The sequence below is a fragment of the Nicrophorus vespilloides genome, unplaced genomic scaffold (genome assembly GCF_001412225.1).
Source record: "Nicrophorus vespilloides isolate i.1.1-1 unplaced genomic scaffold, Nicve_v1.0, whole genome shotgun sequence".
In the NCBI taxonomy this organism is placed as follows: Eukaryota; Metazoa; Arthropoda; class Insecta; order Coleoptera; family Silphidae; genus Nicrophorus; species Nicrophorus vespilloides.
Window position 1 is genome coordinate 6,264 of NW_017095945.1, and position 20,389 is coordinate 26,652.

General features: G+C 30.1%; 1 protein-coding gene across 1 annotated transcript; it reads right to left on the bottom strand.

Annotated features, from left to right (window-relative positions):
* Window positions 1–6,000: 6,000 nt before the first annotated feature.
* Window positions 6,001–19,765, bottom strand: LOC108568890. Its single transcript, XM_017930237.1, has 3 exons — window positions 19,572–19,765; window positions 10,014–10,241; window positions 6,001–6,130 (listed from the first exon to the last, which is right to left on the bottom strand). The coding sequence occupies exons 1-3, from the start codon at window positions 19,633–19,635 to the stop codon at window positions 6,009–6,011; spliced, it is 414 nt and encodes a 137-aa protein (XP_017785726.1). The 5' UTR covers window positions 19,636–19,765; the 3' UTR covers window positions 6,001–6,008.
* Between the last annotated feature and the right edge of the window lie 624 nt (window positions 19,766–20,389).

The window sequence follows — 20,389 nt, forward strand, 5'->3', positions numbered from 1 at the left end:
TCATTGTTCTAAGTAACTCTTTTGGAGATGATTGTTAATGATTAAGTCTTTACATCAATCAGATCTATATTTAAGAGTGACTTGTTCTCATAGTGCTGTGTCATTGTTCTAAGTAAATCTTCTAGTAGATGAATAACACGTCTTTAAGACGTTATATTTACATACTTCAGTAATCTCTCTGGTAGATGAATAATAACAGATTTACTTAGTATAATGACTACATCTTACCGTGAAGAAGTTACTCTTAAGTTTTGGGTTTGATTGATGTAAAAACTTAGTTATTAACAATCATCTACCAGAAGATTTACATAAAGCAATGACTACAGTTAACTTATAAGAATTTACAGTTAAATTATGGGCTTGATTGATGTAAAGACTTAGTTTGATGAGAATGCAACAATTTTTAATTAGACTTTAAATTCTTAAACAAAGAAATTCTAATTGTTAACAGAAAAGAGGAATTATAGGTGGATGAAGGATTGTTAAATATAAAAATAAAAACTGTTATTATTTCATTCATATATTAGGTGTATACATCGCCTACAAATGTTTTTTTTTTATTTATAACTTCGTGTAGGTACACATATTCTTGTTGTTGTTGTTGTTATCTTCACATCCTAAATATTATGTTCATTTATAGTAATAATAATATCGTTCATATCAATGTTGTTGTTTTTCCTTTTTCTTATATATATTTTTATATAATTTGGTACAAATATTGTTGTCGTTGCAGTAAGTTTCACAGTACATATTTACATTACAATCTAGTACAAATAAATAATAATCAAGAACAAATTACGTACAACAATTCAAGATAGAACCGTGTAAATATTGTAAAAAAAAAAAGAATAAAAGTAAATTGAAATCAAACAGATTAATTGATTATTGATCCCTCTAGTTCGAATTTATATTCACGTACATTAAGTAATTTCAATGAGTTTTACATATGCAGAAAGACGATGTCCAAGTGAGCTTACAATATATGCATACCCAAAGAAAGAAAAAAAGTTAGTTTATATATTTTATACTGTTTACGTCTATTTACACTTAGAGCTACACATTTATATATATATATATATAAATCGAAGCATTCTTTGATCGTGTTTATGGGTTGTGAAACAGAAGTTGGGAGGTCAGAAAGGGAAAGGGCTTTACTTTACGTCCGATCACTTCGATCTAAAATCACTTGAGCAAATATCCTTTACAAATATAAGCGTTTTGCTGTGAGTTCCATTATCAATTAAACTAAAAAACCCTAAGTAGTTTATCAATTAAGATATTGCAGCTACGGTGGGATATTACCAAGACCGACCGATTTCATTCTTAGGCCGAATCGTCCCAATTCATCCAAACCAAAAAAAAAATCCACCGTAAAGCTATCATTATCAATTACTTTAGAATTTTAAGCGCTTTCGTCGACAAAAAAAAAATTGTTAATAATAATAAAAAAAAAACAAAAAAAGAATCGTCAATCATCGAATTTTTTTTTACTTATTATCTCATATATCTTAGTTATTTTGTTCATCATTTAATATTACATCATTTAAGTTTCTTTATTAAACGTTCTTTTAATTATTCAGTCTTATTTTCAATTTAATTAATTATTAAGTTAAGTTTATATATATTTTTTTTTAAATTAGTTTTAGTTTACATTTTTTTTTCTCGTTTAGATTCGCTTTTATTAATTTTCGGGTAGATTTACTATTACTAATTGATATTATATTTGTTTTTTGGTGTTTTGGAGGAGGAAATTTATGTACAAAACGGTCACATTCACATTCGAAGCTCTAAGAAAAAATTTTCGGATAATTACAATTATTATTTTTTTCTTTTTTTCAAGGGGGCGGTGGTGGTGGAGAGAGGATGGAAGGAGTAGAGTATTCTAAAAATTAGTTACATATCCTCTCAAGTATTATTTTTTTTGTTGTTTTAAATATATAATGTATAGGTGGAGGCACAGCAGATTATATTCATTAAATATCCATAAAAGTACGTTAATATATATAATATAAGAAGGCAGGTGTGATATGATATCAAAAAAAAAAAAAAAAACACAATCGTCTATGAAGTCTATGACGGTATTAGGGTACCGATTCGTACTCTTGTTTTTTTTTCTTCTTCTTCTCTTACTTAGTTTAAGGTAAAGCACAGATACGCTAAGGGTTCAATAGAGAGCTACAAAATAGGTTCTCCCCTCTGGAGATGGCCCACATCTCTTTACAAGTTTTTTTTTGTTACTCCTCAACGCCGCGCGTCTCCTTCAATAATCACTACAATTTTAATTGACATTTTAGTTGACTTTCTTAATATTTATATTCATGTCTAACGTATAACTGCAAGCTAAATGACTTCAAATTGTAACATTTTCGGCTTCGCCACAACCTTTTGCACTCCACATATAACTTACTCAACTATTTAATAACTACATAAAGTTAATCCTTACGAATTTAGTTTGTAAAACAGCAGTTTACATTTTATATCTAATAAAAAAATATGATCAACTTACTTGAGTTTAGTATCAATTAGATTTCTTAACAAAAAAAATACCATTTGTAAATTAATTCTATCACGAAACTTCTGTGCATTATGTTGTTGTTTTCATAAATAATATAAAAATTCTCATTATTTAAACTTAATAAAGTGTACAAATTGTAGAAATGTTTCTTTAAGGAAACGCAATAAGTCTAATATAAATTTAGAATTGGTATTGAGTAATAAGGATGTTGCTTTTTCTGGGTAAGACGCGCACGTGAGGTGGACTTTAGAGATATAAATGGGACGTGGTGGTAGTTGAGATTAATGGTGGAGGCGTTCGAAAGAGGAAGGATGTAGAATTAACTTGACATGGGAGACGTTCCTCGCGGATAAATTAATTGATACATTGTAAAGATTGCTACAACGTGTCTCTAATGTTGTAGAAACTAATTGCTAAAGAAGTAAGATAACATTAACGTCGGATTCACAGATAATAGAAACTGGTTTTAACCAAAATATAGTTTGTAAATTGTTATTTTCTGTTAAATTTGTGAATCTAGTTTGAATCTGTTTTTCATAATAAAAATTATGAAAACCTAATTGGAGTTGTTGAATGTTAACAATGAACCCTTGAAATAACGTTTTTTTTTATAGTAATTGCAGTATTGTTGGAGACATGATGTAAACAAGAGAGTTGTGGTTGCGTTTGAAAGGGGAAGGATGTAGAATTAACTTGACATGAGAGACGTTCCTCGCGGATAAATTAATTGATACATTGTAAAGATTGCTACAACGTGTCTCTAATGTTGTAGAAACTAATTGCTAAAGAAGTAAGATAACATTAACGTCGGATTCACAGATAATAGAAACTGGTTTTAGTCAAAATATAGTTTGTAAATTGTTGTTTTCTGTTAAATTAGTGAATGTAGTTTGAATCTGTTTTTCATAATGATAATTATGAAAACCTAATTGGAGTTGTTGAATGTTAACAATGAACCCTTGAAATTACGTTTTTTTTTTATAGTAACGCAGTATTATTGGAGACATGATGTAAACAAGAGAGTTGTGGTTGTGGTTGAAAGGGGAAGGATGTAGAATTAACTTGACATGATAGACGTTCCTCGCGGATAAATTAATTGATACATTGTAAAGATTGCTACAACGTGTCTCTAATGTTGTAGAAACTAATTGCTAAAGAAGTAAGATAACATTAACGTCGGATTCACTGATAATAGAAACTGGTTTTAGTCAAAATATGGTTTGTAAATTGTTGTTTTCTGTTAAATTAGTGAATCTAGTTTGAATCTGTTTTTTATAATGATAATTATGAAAACCTAATTGGAGTTGTTGAATGTTAACTATGAACCCTTGAAATAAGGTTTTTTTTTTTATAGTAATTGCAGTATTGTTGGAGACATGATGTAAACAAGAGAGTTGTGGTTGCGGTTGAAAGGGGAAGGATGTAGAATTAACTTGACATGGGAGACGTTCCTCGCGGATAAATTAATTGATACATTGTAAAGATTGCTACAACGTGTCTCTAGTGTTGTAGAAACTAATTGCTAAAGAAGTAAGATAACATTAACGTCGGATTCACAGATAATAGAAACTGGTTTTAGTCAAAATATAGTTTGTAAATTGTTGTTTTCTGTTAAATTAGTGAATCTAGTTTGAATCTGTTTTTTATAATGATAATTATGAAAACCTAATTGGAGTTGTTGAATGTTAACTATGAACCCTTGAAATTACGTTTTTTTTTTATAGTAACTGCAGTATTCTTGGAGACATGATGTAAACAAGAGAGTTGTGGTTGCGGTTGAAAGGGGGTTGCGGATATTGTCATGTTTGCATATATGAAAGTATATGGCGGAGTGCAAAAGGGTTGAAGAGCGTCGCCGGACGCGGGACATGTATTAGCACCTAAACCAGTGATTCCCAAAGTGGTCTATATCGACCCCCAGGGGTCTATGACAACCTGCAAGGGGTCTACGTCAGCGAAAAAAAAATTAGGGGGTCCATGAAATGAAAATGGGGGTCCACAATGGGGGATAATCAAAATCCCGACATTCGAAATTCCGACGTTCGAAATTCCGACAACCATAATCCGGACTGTATCAAAATTCCGACTAATCGGAATCCCGACAGTGTCTTTTATTGTAAATGATCGACAAAACAGAACATTAATGAGTTATCTTCGCGGAATAGCTCATAGTGTTTCATTATAATTATTTTATTCATTTATGTATTATAATAAAGATAATTTTAAAAATTCATCGCTCGAGTTTTTTATTTCTAGAATATAACGGGGGGAGTTGAGATTATTAATTGTTGTTATTTATTGTATTTGATTTCATTGAATTATTCATAATAATTTATTGTTATTAATATTAAATAATAGTTAAATAATAATAGATGGTGACTACGTTTCGGAATAATTTAAAAATGTTATTGTATACATAATAATAATAAAAGACACTGTCGGGATTTCGATACAGTCGGGATTATGGTTGTGGGGATTTTGATATAGTCGGGATTATGGTAGTCGGGCTTTCGATATAGACCAGATCTCAACATACACTGAACTTGTAAAAACCTCCACATAATGATATACCAGTATCATCTTGTTACAAGCATACGCACAGTCTCAGAGCAAAGATCTTAATAATTATAAAGATCTAGGGGGTCTACCCAAAACCGAAAAACATGGCAAGGGGTCTACGACACAAACAAGTTTGAGAACCTCTGACCTAAACTAATATCATGCATTGGATGTAAACGTATGTTTAAATTAGTTGTTGAGTGTCACTAGAGTTTGGATGGCGGTGAGAGAGAGAGGGAGATTCTCTGATGTGACGTGACATATTTGGTGATAAGCTTTCTGTATCAAATTTCTTACACCTAACTTATTCAGTCTGCAGTGACACCTGGGTTTGTTACGTTAATCAATTTGCGTGCATTTCGTATAGGAGAGACGTCGTGACACCGTTTTAATTCGGCGGGTAGTCGCGCGCCAGTTCCACGTAGACCAGGAAATTTCCATCGGAATTGTGTTCACCACCATCCTGGTTGGATGTTGGACATTCCACAGAGCTCTGCGGTGTGAATATCTGCGAGTATTCGGTCGGTTTATCCTTGTGATCCTCCGGAAAGCCGTTGACGTTGTGTCTGGGACACGTAGGACTCGCGTGCTTCGGACAGTCCTCGGGTGCCGTCAGCGGTTTGTGTTTCGGGCAGGGCGATGCTCCAATTATGTTTATGTCGGGGGGTTTTCCGTTTGCTAGACGAAGGTGCTTGTTGCCGTTCTCCACGTCCGTCGTCAACGAAGCCGCAGCCGCTGTGGGTTGCTTGACGTCGTCCGGTTGGACGCAGAGGACGTGATGTCATAGGGAGTCGCCCTCGGAGACGTCGACCAAAGGCCAGTCCGAGTCCGGCGTCGTGGCGCGGCTCTCCGAGGACGACGACGTCGTGGTCGGCGTCGATGTGACGAGGCTGAGTGGAGCTATGGAGAGTGCCGGAACGGCATGGGCTAACGGTCAGGCCACCGTTATCACGTGGTCCGGTTCCGGTGACCAGCAGTTATCCGACAACCAGCATCCAATCACGACGGTCACCAGACCTATCAGAAGGGCCAGCATTATGTATACTTCCGCATTGCCTGCAAACAATAGAGAACATGCGTTACACATCTGCAAGATAACCTGCAGTGCTGCATCCATGGGATCATCCAATTACTAACCTTATTAATCCAATATACATTCCACCAAAAACCGCTATCACGACAAAAGAGAATTGCATATGCTTGACCAGCATTACAAATAACAACATTTATTTTGAAGTTGCCATGACTACTCACTTTATACAAGCCATACATGATTTAAGTAGTGACATTAATTGATTGATTGACACCTTAGATATTTATATGTTAAAATAATAATTTACAATTCTCAACTTACGTAATGAAAATGTTTGAGAAAACTTGAATTAGATCTCTAACATTATACATATAAATCAATTTGAATGCTGCAAAATATTCATAATTCATTAGAAAAAAGTTATTGACGGTAATAGTTTAAAACTAGTAACTAAATTTATTTAAGTTGGTTACATAATATAAAATTATATGCAATTAGTAATTACGTTGGTATATTTTTAACGTCAAACAACTTTTCAAGTATTTTACGTACGTAATCATGAACCAAAAACCGCTATCACCAAAACAACTTTAGTTTTGAAGTTGCCATGACTACTCACTTTATACAAGCAATACATGATTTAAGTGGTGACATTAATTGATTGATTGATTTCAAATTACGTAATGAAAATGTTTGAGAAAACTTGAAGCATTATACATATACATCAATTTGAATGCTGCAAAATGTACAAAATTCATTAGAGAAAAGTTATTGATGGCAATAATTTAATTAAATTTATTTTAGTTGGTTGCATAATATAAAATTACAAGCAATTAGTAATTATGTTGGTATATTTTTAACGTCAAACAACTTTTCAAGTATTTTACGTACGTAATCATGAACCAAAAACCGCTATCACCACAAAAGGGAATTGCAAATGCTTGACCAGCATTACAAATAACAACTTTTGTTTTGAAGTTGCCTTTATACAAGCCATACATGATTTAAGTGGTGACATTAATTGATTGATTGGTACCAACTTACGTAATGAAAATGTTTGAGAAAACTTGAAGCATTATACATATAAATCAATTTGAATGCTGCAAAATCTTCATAATTCATTAGAAAAAAGTTATTGATGGCAATAATTTAATTAAATTTATTTAAGTTGGTTACATAATATAAAATTACACGCAATTAGTAATTACGTTGGTACATTTTTAACGTCAAACAACTTTTCAAGTATTTTACGTACGTAATCATAAACCAAAAACCGCTATCACTACAAAAGAGAATTGCATATGCTTGACCAGCATTACAAATAACAACTTTTGTTTTGAAATTACCATGACTACTCACTTTATACAAGCCATACGTGATTTAAGTGGTGACATTAATTGATTGACACCAACTTACGTAATGAAAATGTTTGAGAAAACTTGAATTAGATCTGTAGCATTATACATATAAATCAATTTGAATGCTGCAAAATGTTCATAATTCATTAGAAAAAAGTTATTGATGGCAATAATTTAATTAAATTTATTTAAGTTGGTTACATAATATAAAATTACACGCAATTAGTAATTATGTTGGTATATTTTTAACGTCAAACAACTTTTCAAGTATTTTACGTACGTAATCATGAACCAAAAACCACTATCAAAACAAAAGAGAATTGCATATGCTTGACCAGCATTACAAATAACAACTTTTGTTTTGAAATTGCGATGACTACTCACTTTATACAAGCAATACATGATTTAAGTGGTGACATTAAATTATTGATTGATACCAACTTACGTAATGAAAATGTTTGAGAAAACTTGAATTAGATCTGTAGCATTATACATATAAATCAATTTGAATGCTGCAAAATCTTTATAATTCATTAGAAAAAAGTTATTGATGGCAATAATTTAATTAAATTTATTTAAGTTGGTTACATAATATAAAATTACATGCAATTAGTAATTACGTTGGTATATTTTTAACGTCAAACAACTTTTCAAGTATTTTACGTACGTAATCATGAACCAAAAACCGCTATCACCACAAAAGAGAATTGCAAATATTTGACAAGTATTACGAATAACAAAATTTATTTTGCAGTTGCCATGACTACATAAACCATACATGATTTAAGTGGTGACATAAATAGTCTTAAGTTAGCAGCTTAGTACAAAACTGCAACACAAACCAAATTGAATAATGTAATCTTAATTGATGGCAATAACTTCAAATATTCTTAAGTTAGCAGCTTAGTACAAAACTGCAACATAAACCAAATTGAATCATGTAATCATAATTGATGGCAATAACTTCAAATAGTATTGGTTACACAAGTAGTAATTGCACGTCAAATATAGTGCGTATGAAGCCGACACTTTTCAAGTATTTTACGTACGTAATCACGAAGAATTTATTATATATTGAGACAATTGTAACATTATATAAGAAATATGCATTGAAGTTGTATTTAATTCTTGAAATCTGGGTGTGCTGTGCAGACACGTGCACCAACTTAAATGTTGTACGAAACTAAGTAGTAGATTTATCTAAATTCACATTGTGAAATTATATAATTTAAAAAAGAACTTCAAATATTCTTAAGTTAGCAGCTTAGTACAAAACTGCAACATAAACCAAATTGAATCATGTATTCATAATTGATGGCAATAACTTCAAATAGTATTAGTATTATATAAATTGGTTGCACAAGTAGTAATTGCACGTCAAATATACAACATATGAAGCCGACACTTTTCAAGTATTTTACGCACGTAATCACGAATAATTGATTATATATTGAGACAATTGTAACATTATATAAGAAATATGCATTGAATTTGTGTTTAATCCTAGAAATCTGGGTATGCTGTGCAGAAACGTACACCAACTTAAATGTTGCACGAAACTAAGTAGTAGACATATCTAAATTCACATTGTGAAATTATATAATTTAAAAAAAAAACTTCAAATAGTCTTAAGTTAGCAGCTTAGTACAAAACTGCAACATAAACCAAATTGAATACTGTAATCATAATTGATGGCAATAACTTCAACTAGTATGAGTATTAAATAAATTGGTTACACAAGTAGTAATTGCACGTCAAATATTTTGCATATGAAGCCAACACTTTTCAAGTATTTTACGCACGTAATCACGAAGAATTTACTATATATTGAGACAATTGTAACATTATATAAGAAATATGCATTGAATTTGTGTTTAATCCTTGAAATCTGGGTTTGCTGTGCAGACACGTGCACCAACTTAAATGTTTTACGTAATTAAGTAGTAGATTTATCTAAATTCACATTGTGAAATTATATAATTAAAAAAATAACTTCAAATAGTCTTAAGTTAGCAGCTTAGTACAAAACTGCAACATAAACCAAATTGAATCATGTAATCATAATTGATGGTAATAACTTCAAATAGTATTGGTTACACAAGTAGTAATTGCACGTCAAACATAGTGCGTATGAAGCCGACACTTTTTAAGTATTTTACGCACGTAATCACGAATACTTCAGATTTCCCATTTGTTTACAAAGTGCTTCTGGGAATGCAATGCACCGATAATAATTGCATTGTTTTGGTTAACGATTATATAATTAATTTGCTTGGAAAGTACAGTAACCACCCGGACTTACGTCATCCAAATACTATCACTATGCAGATAAGAAAACAAATATGTTTGCTTGCAAATTGAATGCTTCATCAATTATTCAGAATTCAGTTTGTATGATAGTGTTGTATTAATATTGTAATAGATATTCTATATTAGTGATTCCCAACTAGATTATACCTGAGAGTACTCGTATTACGGGTTGAGAATCGCTGTTCTATATAGTTATCCTGGATTCAACACAGTTTGTTGTTGATCCATGCATCATTACCTAATTGTTTGCGAATTCCGTTTCCCATTTTGCTCCTCCAGAGGCTGTTGATCAGCGTGGGATCAGCCCTGCGCCATTCCCTCCATCCTGCCCAATTCCTTCGGATTCCGCCCACGCCGCCTCCCATCCCCGAAGGTGCAACTGCGAGTCCTGGCAGAGGCGTGCTTTGCGGAGCACCAGCTTGAGGCTGTCCGTGAGCTCCTGATTGCGGGGACGGTAGACCAGTTACTAGAAAGACAATACAATACAACAAATTTATTATTCCCATTATGTCTCCACTATTGTCCAAAATACACATTGTACAAACAGCTAAAAAAAATTGTATTCATATTTCAAAAATTTAACTATGTCCTTTTCAACATCCAACTATAAATTGTAATAGATTAAAATGAATTAATCCAAAAAAACTTATTGTTTCGGATTTTGCATTTAGTTAACCGTAAATCTTGAATTCTCCACTGAAACTACACTGAAATGTATGGTAGACGTTTGTTGCGTAAACAACAGAACATACCTTCCATTGTCCATACACAATTGTGCACGAAACAGCGTAAAGTGCATTAATAATTCACTGTTGCGGACGTTTTTCCGCTGTCCTTTTCAACGTTTGCGTTGGAAATTGCAAGAGTTTAAATTGAATAAGAGTCCTTTGAATAACCGCACTTTGTATCACGTATTTTACATCAAGAACTGCAGTTTTTTTATCTTCCAATATTTGAATTACTCATCAAATATATAGAAAATTTACATTCTGATTTTCATATATTTCAGGAAAAATATTGCATATTAAGTTTTCTATAATACTTATCAAATTTATTGTATATTGAGACAATTGTAACATTATATATGCATTGAATGTGTGAAATTTAATCCTTGAAATCTGGGTGTGCTGTGCAGACACGTGAACCAACTTAAATGTTGTACTTAACTAAGTTGTAAATTAATCTAAATTCACATTATGAAATTATATAATTAAAAAAAAACTTTAATTAAGATTTTATACATTTCTTATATGTTTGCTAATCAATTTAGTAAGATTTACATGGAATGAAACCTTTTTTCCTGGCATTCAGAAATATTTACCTTAGAAATTTAAAATGCAAATGCTAGTGGAAAGAAAATGCAATGAAAAAGTTGAAAAGAACTTGTGTTTATTTGATTCAGTTTTATTCGCGCGATAAATTCGTTCGGTGTGTAAAGTGTAGCAATAAATAATTAGTTTGCGTAGTCGAAAAGCGGCGTCGAAGGGCGAAGTTGGGAGCAGGAGAAGTAGATAAAAAAAGACCATACAGTTCTGAAAAAGGGCGCAGCAATTTGCGTATGCAGCTTCGACTCTTTTCTTTCTTTCCTTTTTTTAGTATACGTTTTTCTTTTACTGTTGTTGCAGAACGAGGACGATAAAAATTAATGCCGCTAGATAAATTTCGTCCTGGCCGTGATTCGCATATGCTTACGGAGCGCAGAGATACTTCAATTATTTGTGGAGGCAACAGTAAAAAGAATGAAATAAAATAAGAGCGAAGGAGTTATGCGTGGCAAATGGAAGCCAAATGTTTGCAAAAGAACTGAAAAGAACGGTTTATGGTATTTAAAAAAAAGTTTTGTGTCTAAAGAATGAAGATTTGATTCATGAAATATTAATATTTACGTAATTAGAATATTAATATAAATTGGGGAAATAATGCAAGGAGTTCCACTTGCTGTTGTTCTGGATCCGTAATTACATAAATCTAATATAAAATGTTAATAACTTAAATTATCCAAATTTATTTAAATTACAAAGAAAACTCAACGATAATTCTAATTAGTGAAGCTATTGATAATAAATATTTGTATTTTTGCATTTAATTACAATAAGACAATAAATTTAATTGATTAGAAGAAAATGTCTATGGAAATCGAGTAGAGAAAAAGTTTTTTTTTATATTATATTTCTCTTGTCGTTTATGGATGATCTGTCATAAATATCTATAATAATAATAATATGGATAAAAGTTTTACGAAAATTGAGAAGTTGTAAAAGCTTTCCACTCACCAACCAATAAATAATAATAATATTAATGTGAACTGAAATAACGAATAGATGTTGAAGAATCGAAAGTGAAAGATTTTAATATTATTTATGTTCACTTACAACCATTATGTGTAAAGTTTAACAACTTTATACAAAGCTTTTCAATATATTCCATACAATAAATAAATTGAAGGATTTTTTAACGCAAAATATTTATGCTTATTCCTAATGTATAGAGAAAAGCTTAGTTATTAATTAATCGGTTAATATTTTTGTCTTGCAGAAGATAAATCTACAATTTGATGTTTTTTTTAATTAATAATTACAATATAAATTGTAAATTTTGTTAAATTTATTTGGATTTTATTGCTATTTCTTTTTAATTTTCTTTTGAAAATTTTATATGAAATCTATTAAAACATGTAATTATTTATTGTGTATAGGTAAAAATGTAAATTACTTACTTATAATTACAACAATTAATTAAAATTTTATCTGTAATAAATTAAACATTTTCAGCAAATTGGTGTTGATTTTCTTTTAGACTTTTATACATTTTTTTTTACAAAAATGTTGAGAAAAGTGAAGTCAATTAATAATAAACAAAATTTATTGTATAACAATATAAAGGATGTCCCAAAATAAGCAGTTTTTAGTAAAAAAAACTTTTTATTTGATAATTGATGAAATTTCCCATAATTGCTGGAAAATTATCGAAATTCATTTTTGAGGTCCTCAATGGTTTGAGGTTTATTGACGTACACTCTATTCTTAAGATAACCATAAAAGAAAGAAGTCTAACATTCACCTTTAATTTCTTTGTAAATTTTTACGCATTTGTACTTGTGACAGCAAATGTTTATTAGTGACAGCACATACAAATCTATATTCTGATTTGCGGCAAATATAAAATGTCACTTCTATTTGGGACATCCTTAATTTTGTTATATAATAAAATTTATTCCTAATCGTTTATCGTTTCTGTATTTTTTCATAACTTATCCTTAAAGTTTACTAATACCAGCACATACAAATCTCTACTCTGATTTTACCGTAATAAAAAAATGCGACAAATTTAAAATGTCACTTCTTCTTGGGACATCCTTAATTTTGTTATATAATAAATTTTTTCCTAACCGTTTTTCGATACTGTACTTTTTCATAACATATCCTCAATGTTTACTAATACCAGCACATACAAATCTCTACTTTGATTTTACCTCAATAAAAAAATGCGGCAAATTTAAAATGTCACTTCTTCTTGGGACATCCTTAATTTTGTTATATAATAAAATTTGTTCCTTATCCTTTTTCGATCCTGTACTTTTCTATAACATATCCTCAATGTTTACTAATGCCAGCACATACAAATCTCTACTCTGATTTTACCGCGATAATAAAATGCGGCAAATTTAAAATGTCACTTCTTCTTGGGACATCCTTAATTTTGTTATATAATAAAATTTGTTCCTAATCCTTTTTCGATCTTGTACTTTTCCATAACATATCCTCAATGTTTACTAATGCCAGCACATACAAATCTCTAGTCTGATTTTACCGCGATAAAAAAATGCGGCAAATTTAAAATGTCATTTCTTCTTGGGATATCCTTAATTTTGTTATGTAATAAAATTTGTTCCTACACGTTTTTCGATCCTGTACTTTTTCACAACTTATCCTTAATGTTTACTGATGACAGCACATACAAATCTCTACTCTGATTTCACCAATATAAAAAAATGCGGCAAATTTAAAATGTCACTTCTTCTTGGGATATCGTTAATTTTGTTATATAATAAAATTTGTACCTAAACGTTTTTTGATCCTGTACTTTTTCATAACTTATCCTCAATGTTTACTAATGCCAGCACATACAAATCTCTACTCTGATTTTATATAATAAAAAAAATATTATTGAATTGTTATTCTCTTTAAATTTCACAAATGTTGCTAAGCTTGTAGTCTAATTTACTTCCACATTTAACAAATAATTAACCAATTTATCTTTCTGACAACAAATAGAATACAAGCGGATTGAAGGATTAATGGATTCCGTTAAGTAATTGCAACGTTTGAATTTGTTATATTTAATTATCGCGCAGCCAAATTTTCCGCTTTGAACCGCACTTCTGCTCGCACACATTATTAATAATCCCTGCCCAAATACCCGAATACTTTGTGGCCGTCCCAAAACCCCGAAACGGAATGATTAACATGTTTATAATATCCGACGCGTTATCGATTCTCAGCGAAACGCGTGCACATGCAACAATCCCATACCGTAAAATACACGTATTTACAATAAATAAACATAATTTCACTAAAACACGAATCGCCTATTTCGTAAAAACTGCAGACAAAGCAAAGAAAATGTAATTTTATTCATGAGTTTCTCGTCTGTTCCCTTTTTCTTCCGTGTCTCGCAATTTTCAGCATCGCATGAAAGGTTAATTGTTACTTTTTGGTTTTTTTTTTCTCTCTCTTATAATTTCATTTTCATTTTATATTCTAGCGTTAATCTGATTTGGGTTAGCGAACTCGTCCTTCCGAGTCGGCTGATTATTAAAAAGTTTTCGCGATTTTTAAACTGCAATTAAACTATCTTTTATGATGGGAATGCAGCAAAACTGTAAGCCGCTAATTAAAAATCCACTCGCTGTCTGTCAGTTTATATATCACTGCGAATCTTCACTTTTTGTAGAAAAAAAAGGGATCCAGTATCAAACGAAACTCCAATTGCAAATTAACTTATGAAAGCTCTTTTTTCATTAAGTTGATATAATAATGTGTCAGATTTTTTTTATACATTTTTTTAATCCATTTACTTTTAACTTTTTCAAATTGAAAATTATCAAATATTTTTTTGAAATAAATATAAAATTAATTATAAACTAATAATTTTCATCTTGTAGATTAAGTAAATCCATGGTTTTTTGTTGTATCACATAGATTTTTACTCAATTTACTTTAATTCTAATTAATAAAATCTGTAGTAAACTTATCTAAATTAAAATTTATCAACTTATTTAATTTACAACTTTTTTAATTAATAAATTGTAAAAGATTTAATTAGAAAATAGTATTTTTCAACTTGTACAAGATTTGTCTTTGATTTACATAGATTTTACTCAATTTACAGTATTTCTAATTAATAAAATCTATAGTAAACATATTCAAATTCAAATTTTTCAACGTAATTCATAACTTTTTAATTGATAAATTTTAAATAAACAAAAGTTTTAATTAGAAAATTGTATTTTTCACTTTGTATATTCAAAAAGTTCTAGTTTTTTGTTTGAATTACATAGATTTTTTTTCAATTTACTGGTGTTCTAATTAAAAAGGAGAAAATTTATTAAAATTCTAATTTTTCAAGTTATTCAATTCACAACTTTTTTCATTGATAAATTGTAAATAATCAAGAGTTTTAATTAGAAAATTGTATTTTTTACACTTGAAGATTTTTGTTTGAATTACATAGATTTTATTCAATTTACTGTGATTCTATTGAAAAAGTTGTAAATTTAATAAAATTCTAATTTTTCAAGTTATTCAATTCATAACTTATTTCATTGAAAATAAATAAAAGTTTTAAGTAGAAAATAGTGTTTTTCACCTGTATAAATGTTTATTTAAAATTATTGATGAAAACTATTATACATTGAATATTATATAAATCATATCCACATCAAAATCCAATCAAATTTATATAATATTGAATCAATTAATATTATATAAATCTCAAAATAATTCACCGAAATATACATTTCAACAATTAATTATTTCAGCGTAATTAAATTAATATTGTTGTTATTAATATAACTGTGACGCATAAACTTAATACGTGTAACCAATAAAATTATTCGCATAGGATTTTTATATAATATATTATCTTTATCAAAAATAATTTTGTATACTATTAATAAATGTATAATTACTTTAGTATCTTTGATGAAAATTAGTTCATTAGATAACAAATTACAGCAATGCTTCGCATAGTACGGATTATCGTTTTATACAATATCTCAAATTGTTTGAAACCGGACTAATCAAGGAACTAAATATATACAAATAAACGTACAAAAAGACTTAACTAAATGAATGAAAAAATCGATAATTTCTTATAATTAAAATAATTTTGTGTACTCAATTAAATTTTAATTTATTGTGAAATTTTCAATTCGGACTATATTGAATTTGGATTGATTGAAACCGGACTATAAAGATAATAAAATTTAGTTCGTTGAGAATTTTTTATATAAAATATTCTATATTTAATTGCAAATATTTGTTTTTCCTAACAATTAATTATTACTAAAATTGTTTATTTTCTAGAAATATTTTCAATTTCAGCATAATAATGCTATTATTTGTTGATGAAAGAAAAGAAAACTAATATAAATCAAATGATTTAAACTGATTTTTCGTCTTGAAATTTAATTTCCGTCGCGGATTCTTTCCTCTTTTTTTTCCATCGATAAATCAAGAGAAAGGAGGCTTTTGTAAACCGCAGCACACTGAACGAAATTGATGATTGACTCCTCTACTACCACCAATACATTTGGCTCGCTGACAAAATATTTAGATATAAAAAGAGACAGCTTCGATTTTTATATCTTTTTAAGAGATTATATTCGTGAAAGTTGCCAAAACACGCAGTGAATTTAGATAATTTTATTCAATATATTCATTTATTGGAATAATAAATCTTTCAGCATTTTAAATATAAATTAACTTTTATATTCAAATCATGAATTCTAATAGAAATTCGATTTTAATAAAAAGGAGTTTCATACGTGATTTCAATAACTAAACTTTCTGTACATAATATAATTATTTTTATTATTCATTAACAATTTGTTATTAATCATAATTTGGATCTCATTATTTAAATTTTATTAAAAAAAATGTATAAAAATTATAATTTTGAATTTTTGAAGAAAATTATAATTATATTGAATTTATATAACAAAAAAATAATGAAATATTAATAAATATATTAGTAAATTGAATGTGTATATGTTGTTGCAGTGATTATGTTATTATCACGAGAAATTAAAATTAATTTGTAATTTTCGGATGAGGCCAAGTGCAGTGAATTATCAATTAACTAATATGTGATAATGCTTTATTGTTCGATGGGTTTTGCCTCGTGCACGTTAATTAATTATGCCGGTCCGATAATTAACGTATTTGCGCAAATTATAACATATAATTTTAACGGTAAAGTATATTTAAAGCATTGATCCAAGCAAGATACATGTGTTTTTGCTATGGAAATATTATTATTGGTGGATGCGTAAGTTTGTTAATACAACAATATCTCGTTTAGTCCGGTTTCACTATATTTTAATTTGAATGTTTGCAAATAAACTAAATTTTAATAAAGAAAAAACATAAATCTATTAATTCAAGTCGTTTTTTGTATGTATTTAGTTACTCGATTAGTACGGTTTCAGACAATCAGAGATATTGGAGGAAACGATAATCCGCACTATGCTTATAGCAATATCTCGCATAGTCCGGTTTTCAATCAGTCCGGATTCGCTAAAATCCCGATTGAAAATATCATAACAAACTAAATTTTATTTGAGCAAAATAAGTTCTAAAAATTTAGTACACAAAACTATATTTTTTGTATTTATATAATTTCTCAAATAGTCCGGTTTCAGAACATCTGAGATATTGGAGGAAATGATAAGCAATATAGCAATATCTTGCATAGCCCGACTTCGATCAGTCCGGATTCACTCGAGTCCGAATTGAAAATTATTTTTATTTTAAATCGTTTTTTTTTTTGTATTTATATAATTCCTCGAATAGTGCGGTTTCAGAAAATCTGATATATTGGAGGAAATGATAATCCGCACTATGTGTATAGCAATATCTTGCATTGTTCGGCTTCGATTAGTCCGGATTCAATACAGTCCGGATTGAAAATTATTTTTATTTCGAGTAGTTTTTTTTATTTATATAGTTTCTCGAATAGTCCGGTTTTAGACAATCTGAGATATTGGAGGAAATAATCCGCACTATGTGTATTGCGTTGTCCGGATTCAATACAGTCAGGATTGAAAATTATTATTATATCAAGTCTTTTTTTTAATTATATAGTTCCTCGAATAGTCCGGTTTCAGAACAAATGAGATATTGGTGGAAATGATAAGCAATATCTTGCATAGTCCGACTTCGATTAGTCTCTTATTTCCTCAAATAGTCCGGTTTTAGAAAATCTGAGTTATTGGAGGAAATGATATGATAATCCGCAGTATGTGTATAGCAATCTCTTGCATTGTTCGGCTTCGATCAGTCCGGATTCACTACAGTCCGGATTGAAAATTATTTTTTCTAAACAAATGATCGTTTCTTTTTCATTTATATAGTCAAGTTGTTTTTTTGTATTTATATAGTTCACCGATTAGTCCGGTTTCAGAAAATTTGAGATATTGAAGGAAACATTAATCCGCATTACGAATACAGCAATATCTCGCATATTTTGACTTCGATCAGACCGGATTTTCTATAGTCCGTTTTGAAAATTTCACAACATAGTAAATTTGAATATCTCGCATAGTCCGGTTTCAATCAATCCAAATTCAATTGAAAATTTCACAATAAATTAAATTTTAATTGAGAACACAAAATTATTTTTGTTAAAAGAAATTATCGATTTTTTTATTCATTTATATAGTTAAGTATTTTTGTACGTTTATTTGTATTATTTAGTTCCTTGATTAGTCCGGTTCCAAACAATTTTAGATATTGCAGGAAACGATAATCCGCACTATGCGAAGTATTGCTGCAATTTATTTTCTAATGAACGAATTTTCATATACAAAATTATTTTTGATAAAGAAAAAATCACCTTTTTTTGCATTTATTCTGTCAAGTAGTGTCATGCGTGTATTCCTCGATTAGTCCGGTATCAGAGATATTGACGGAAATGATAAATCCGTACTATGCGAGGTATTTAATTTGCTTTGTAATGAAAGAATTAACAAACATAAAGTTATTATAAACTTGTTAATTACTAAATTTACATGAAAAAATCAAAATAATTTCGTTTTATTTTCATTATGTTTTCAAATATTTTATGTTTAAATTCCATTAATATAATTTCTAATAATTAAGTATGTGAGTATTTTTTTTCTAAAATAAATGTTAAAAAATGTGGATAATTTCTTCGTTTAAAAATCCATATGAAAAGTGTATTTGATGTTTGAAAATCGTTGATCTGAATGATTGTCGATGTAGATAGTTTATCTTGGATGAAGCTTGAACGCTCTTTAATCTTCTACAATCTAGCAGCGAGGAAAACTGATAATCCAAGTAAACGCGACATAAAAATGCCATTAAACGCCGGATCCTTTTTTTTTTCTTTCACATCCTGAATTTGGATGTGTTTGTGTTACGATGCGCGTTCGAATGCGTGGATTTTGTGTGGAAATTGCTAGGTTCGCAAACTCTAAAATGCAATTGATGGCCGGAGAATTGGAAAGTTACGAGGTGGCGAGATCGTGAATAAATGAAAGGTCTCTGTTTACCCAGGAGGACGACGAGCGCGAGGACGAGGAGACATGTGAGAAGCCAGTCCATTTTGGGATGCATCGCGGCGGAAGGGCCCTCGTCAACACCGCGACGCCCCAACACACATCACCTTCCAAGTGAAACCCAGGTGTGCTCCTCCTCCGATGTATTCGTATCTATGTATGTCCTCACGGCCCGTGCGTTTTCGATCCTGGAACAAAAGGCGAATCAATAAAGCTACAAATGCGGCGGTGGAGAAAAGGTACACGAGAATACTTGAGGTGCATACATTTTTCAGGACGAGACTAATTTGGTCAGCCTGAAACAGTTTACGGCCGTTTCAGTTTCAAATATTCAGCGCGAGACGTTCGTACGTCGCGCTTAATAAATAATATATGCTATATCCAGTTTCCAACCTGCTTTTTTTCCCACCTGCAACCTTCAACCTCAAGGAAAACCTAGTTTTGCGAGCGGTTTTCTTAAGCGACGAAGTTTTTCAGTTATTAAAATCTGTTTGCTCCCACGCTTAGAAAACACGCCACCGCCGTCCCATCCGGCTCTTAACAAATCGAGGAAACATTTCCACGGACAAATATTTGCCACCAGTGATCGATTACATCCACAGCAGCAAAAAGACAATACAAACACAAAAGTTTCAGCAAAGTTTGAATTTACGACTTCTTGATGATCGAAGAGATCAACACACTTGATAAACACATTTAAGTTAAAACTAAGATAATATTTTCACAGAAGAATCTTGAAAAAATAAGCGTCAAAATTTTCACAGCAAAAATGCTTAAAAATTCAGTAATAAATTGAGATTGAAATTTTGTTG

What these genes read in the sequence shown, in the direction of transcription:
- LOC108568890 (XM_017930237.1), bottom strand. Translation starts at nt 19,635, where the DNA reads ATGCATCCCAAAATGGACTGGCTTCTCACATGTCTCCTCGTCCTCGCG. An exon ending in CGCGCTCGTCGTCCTCCTGG is followed by an intron (nt 10,242 to 19,571) that starts GTAAACAGAGAC and finishes TTGTCTTTCTAG; the next exon opens with TAACTGGTCTACCGTCCCCG. An exon ending in CGGAATTCGCAAACAATTAG is followed by an intron (nt 6,131 to 10,013) that starts GTAATGATGCAT and finishes TATTGTTTGCAG; the next exon opens with GCAATGCGGAAGTATACATA.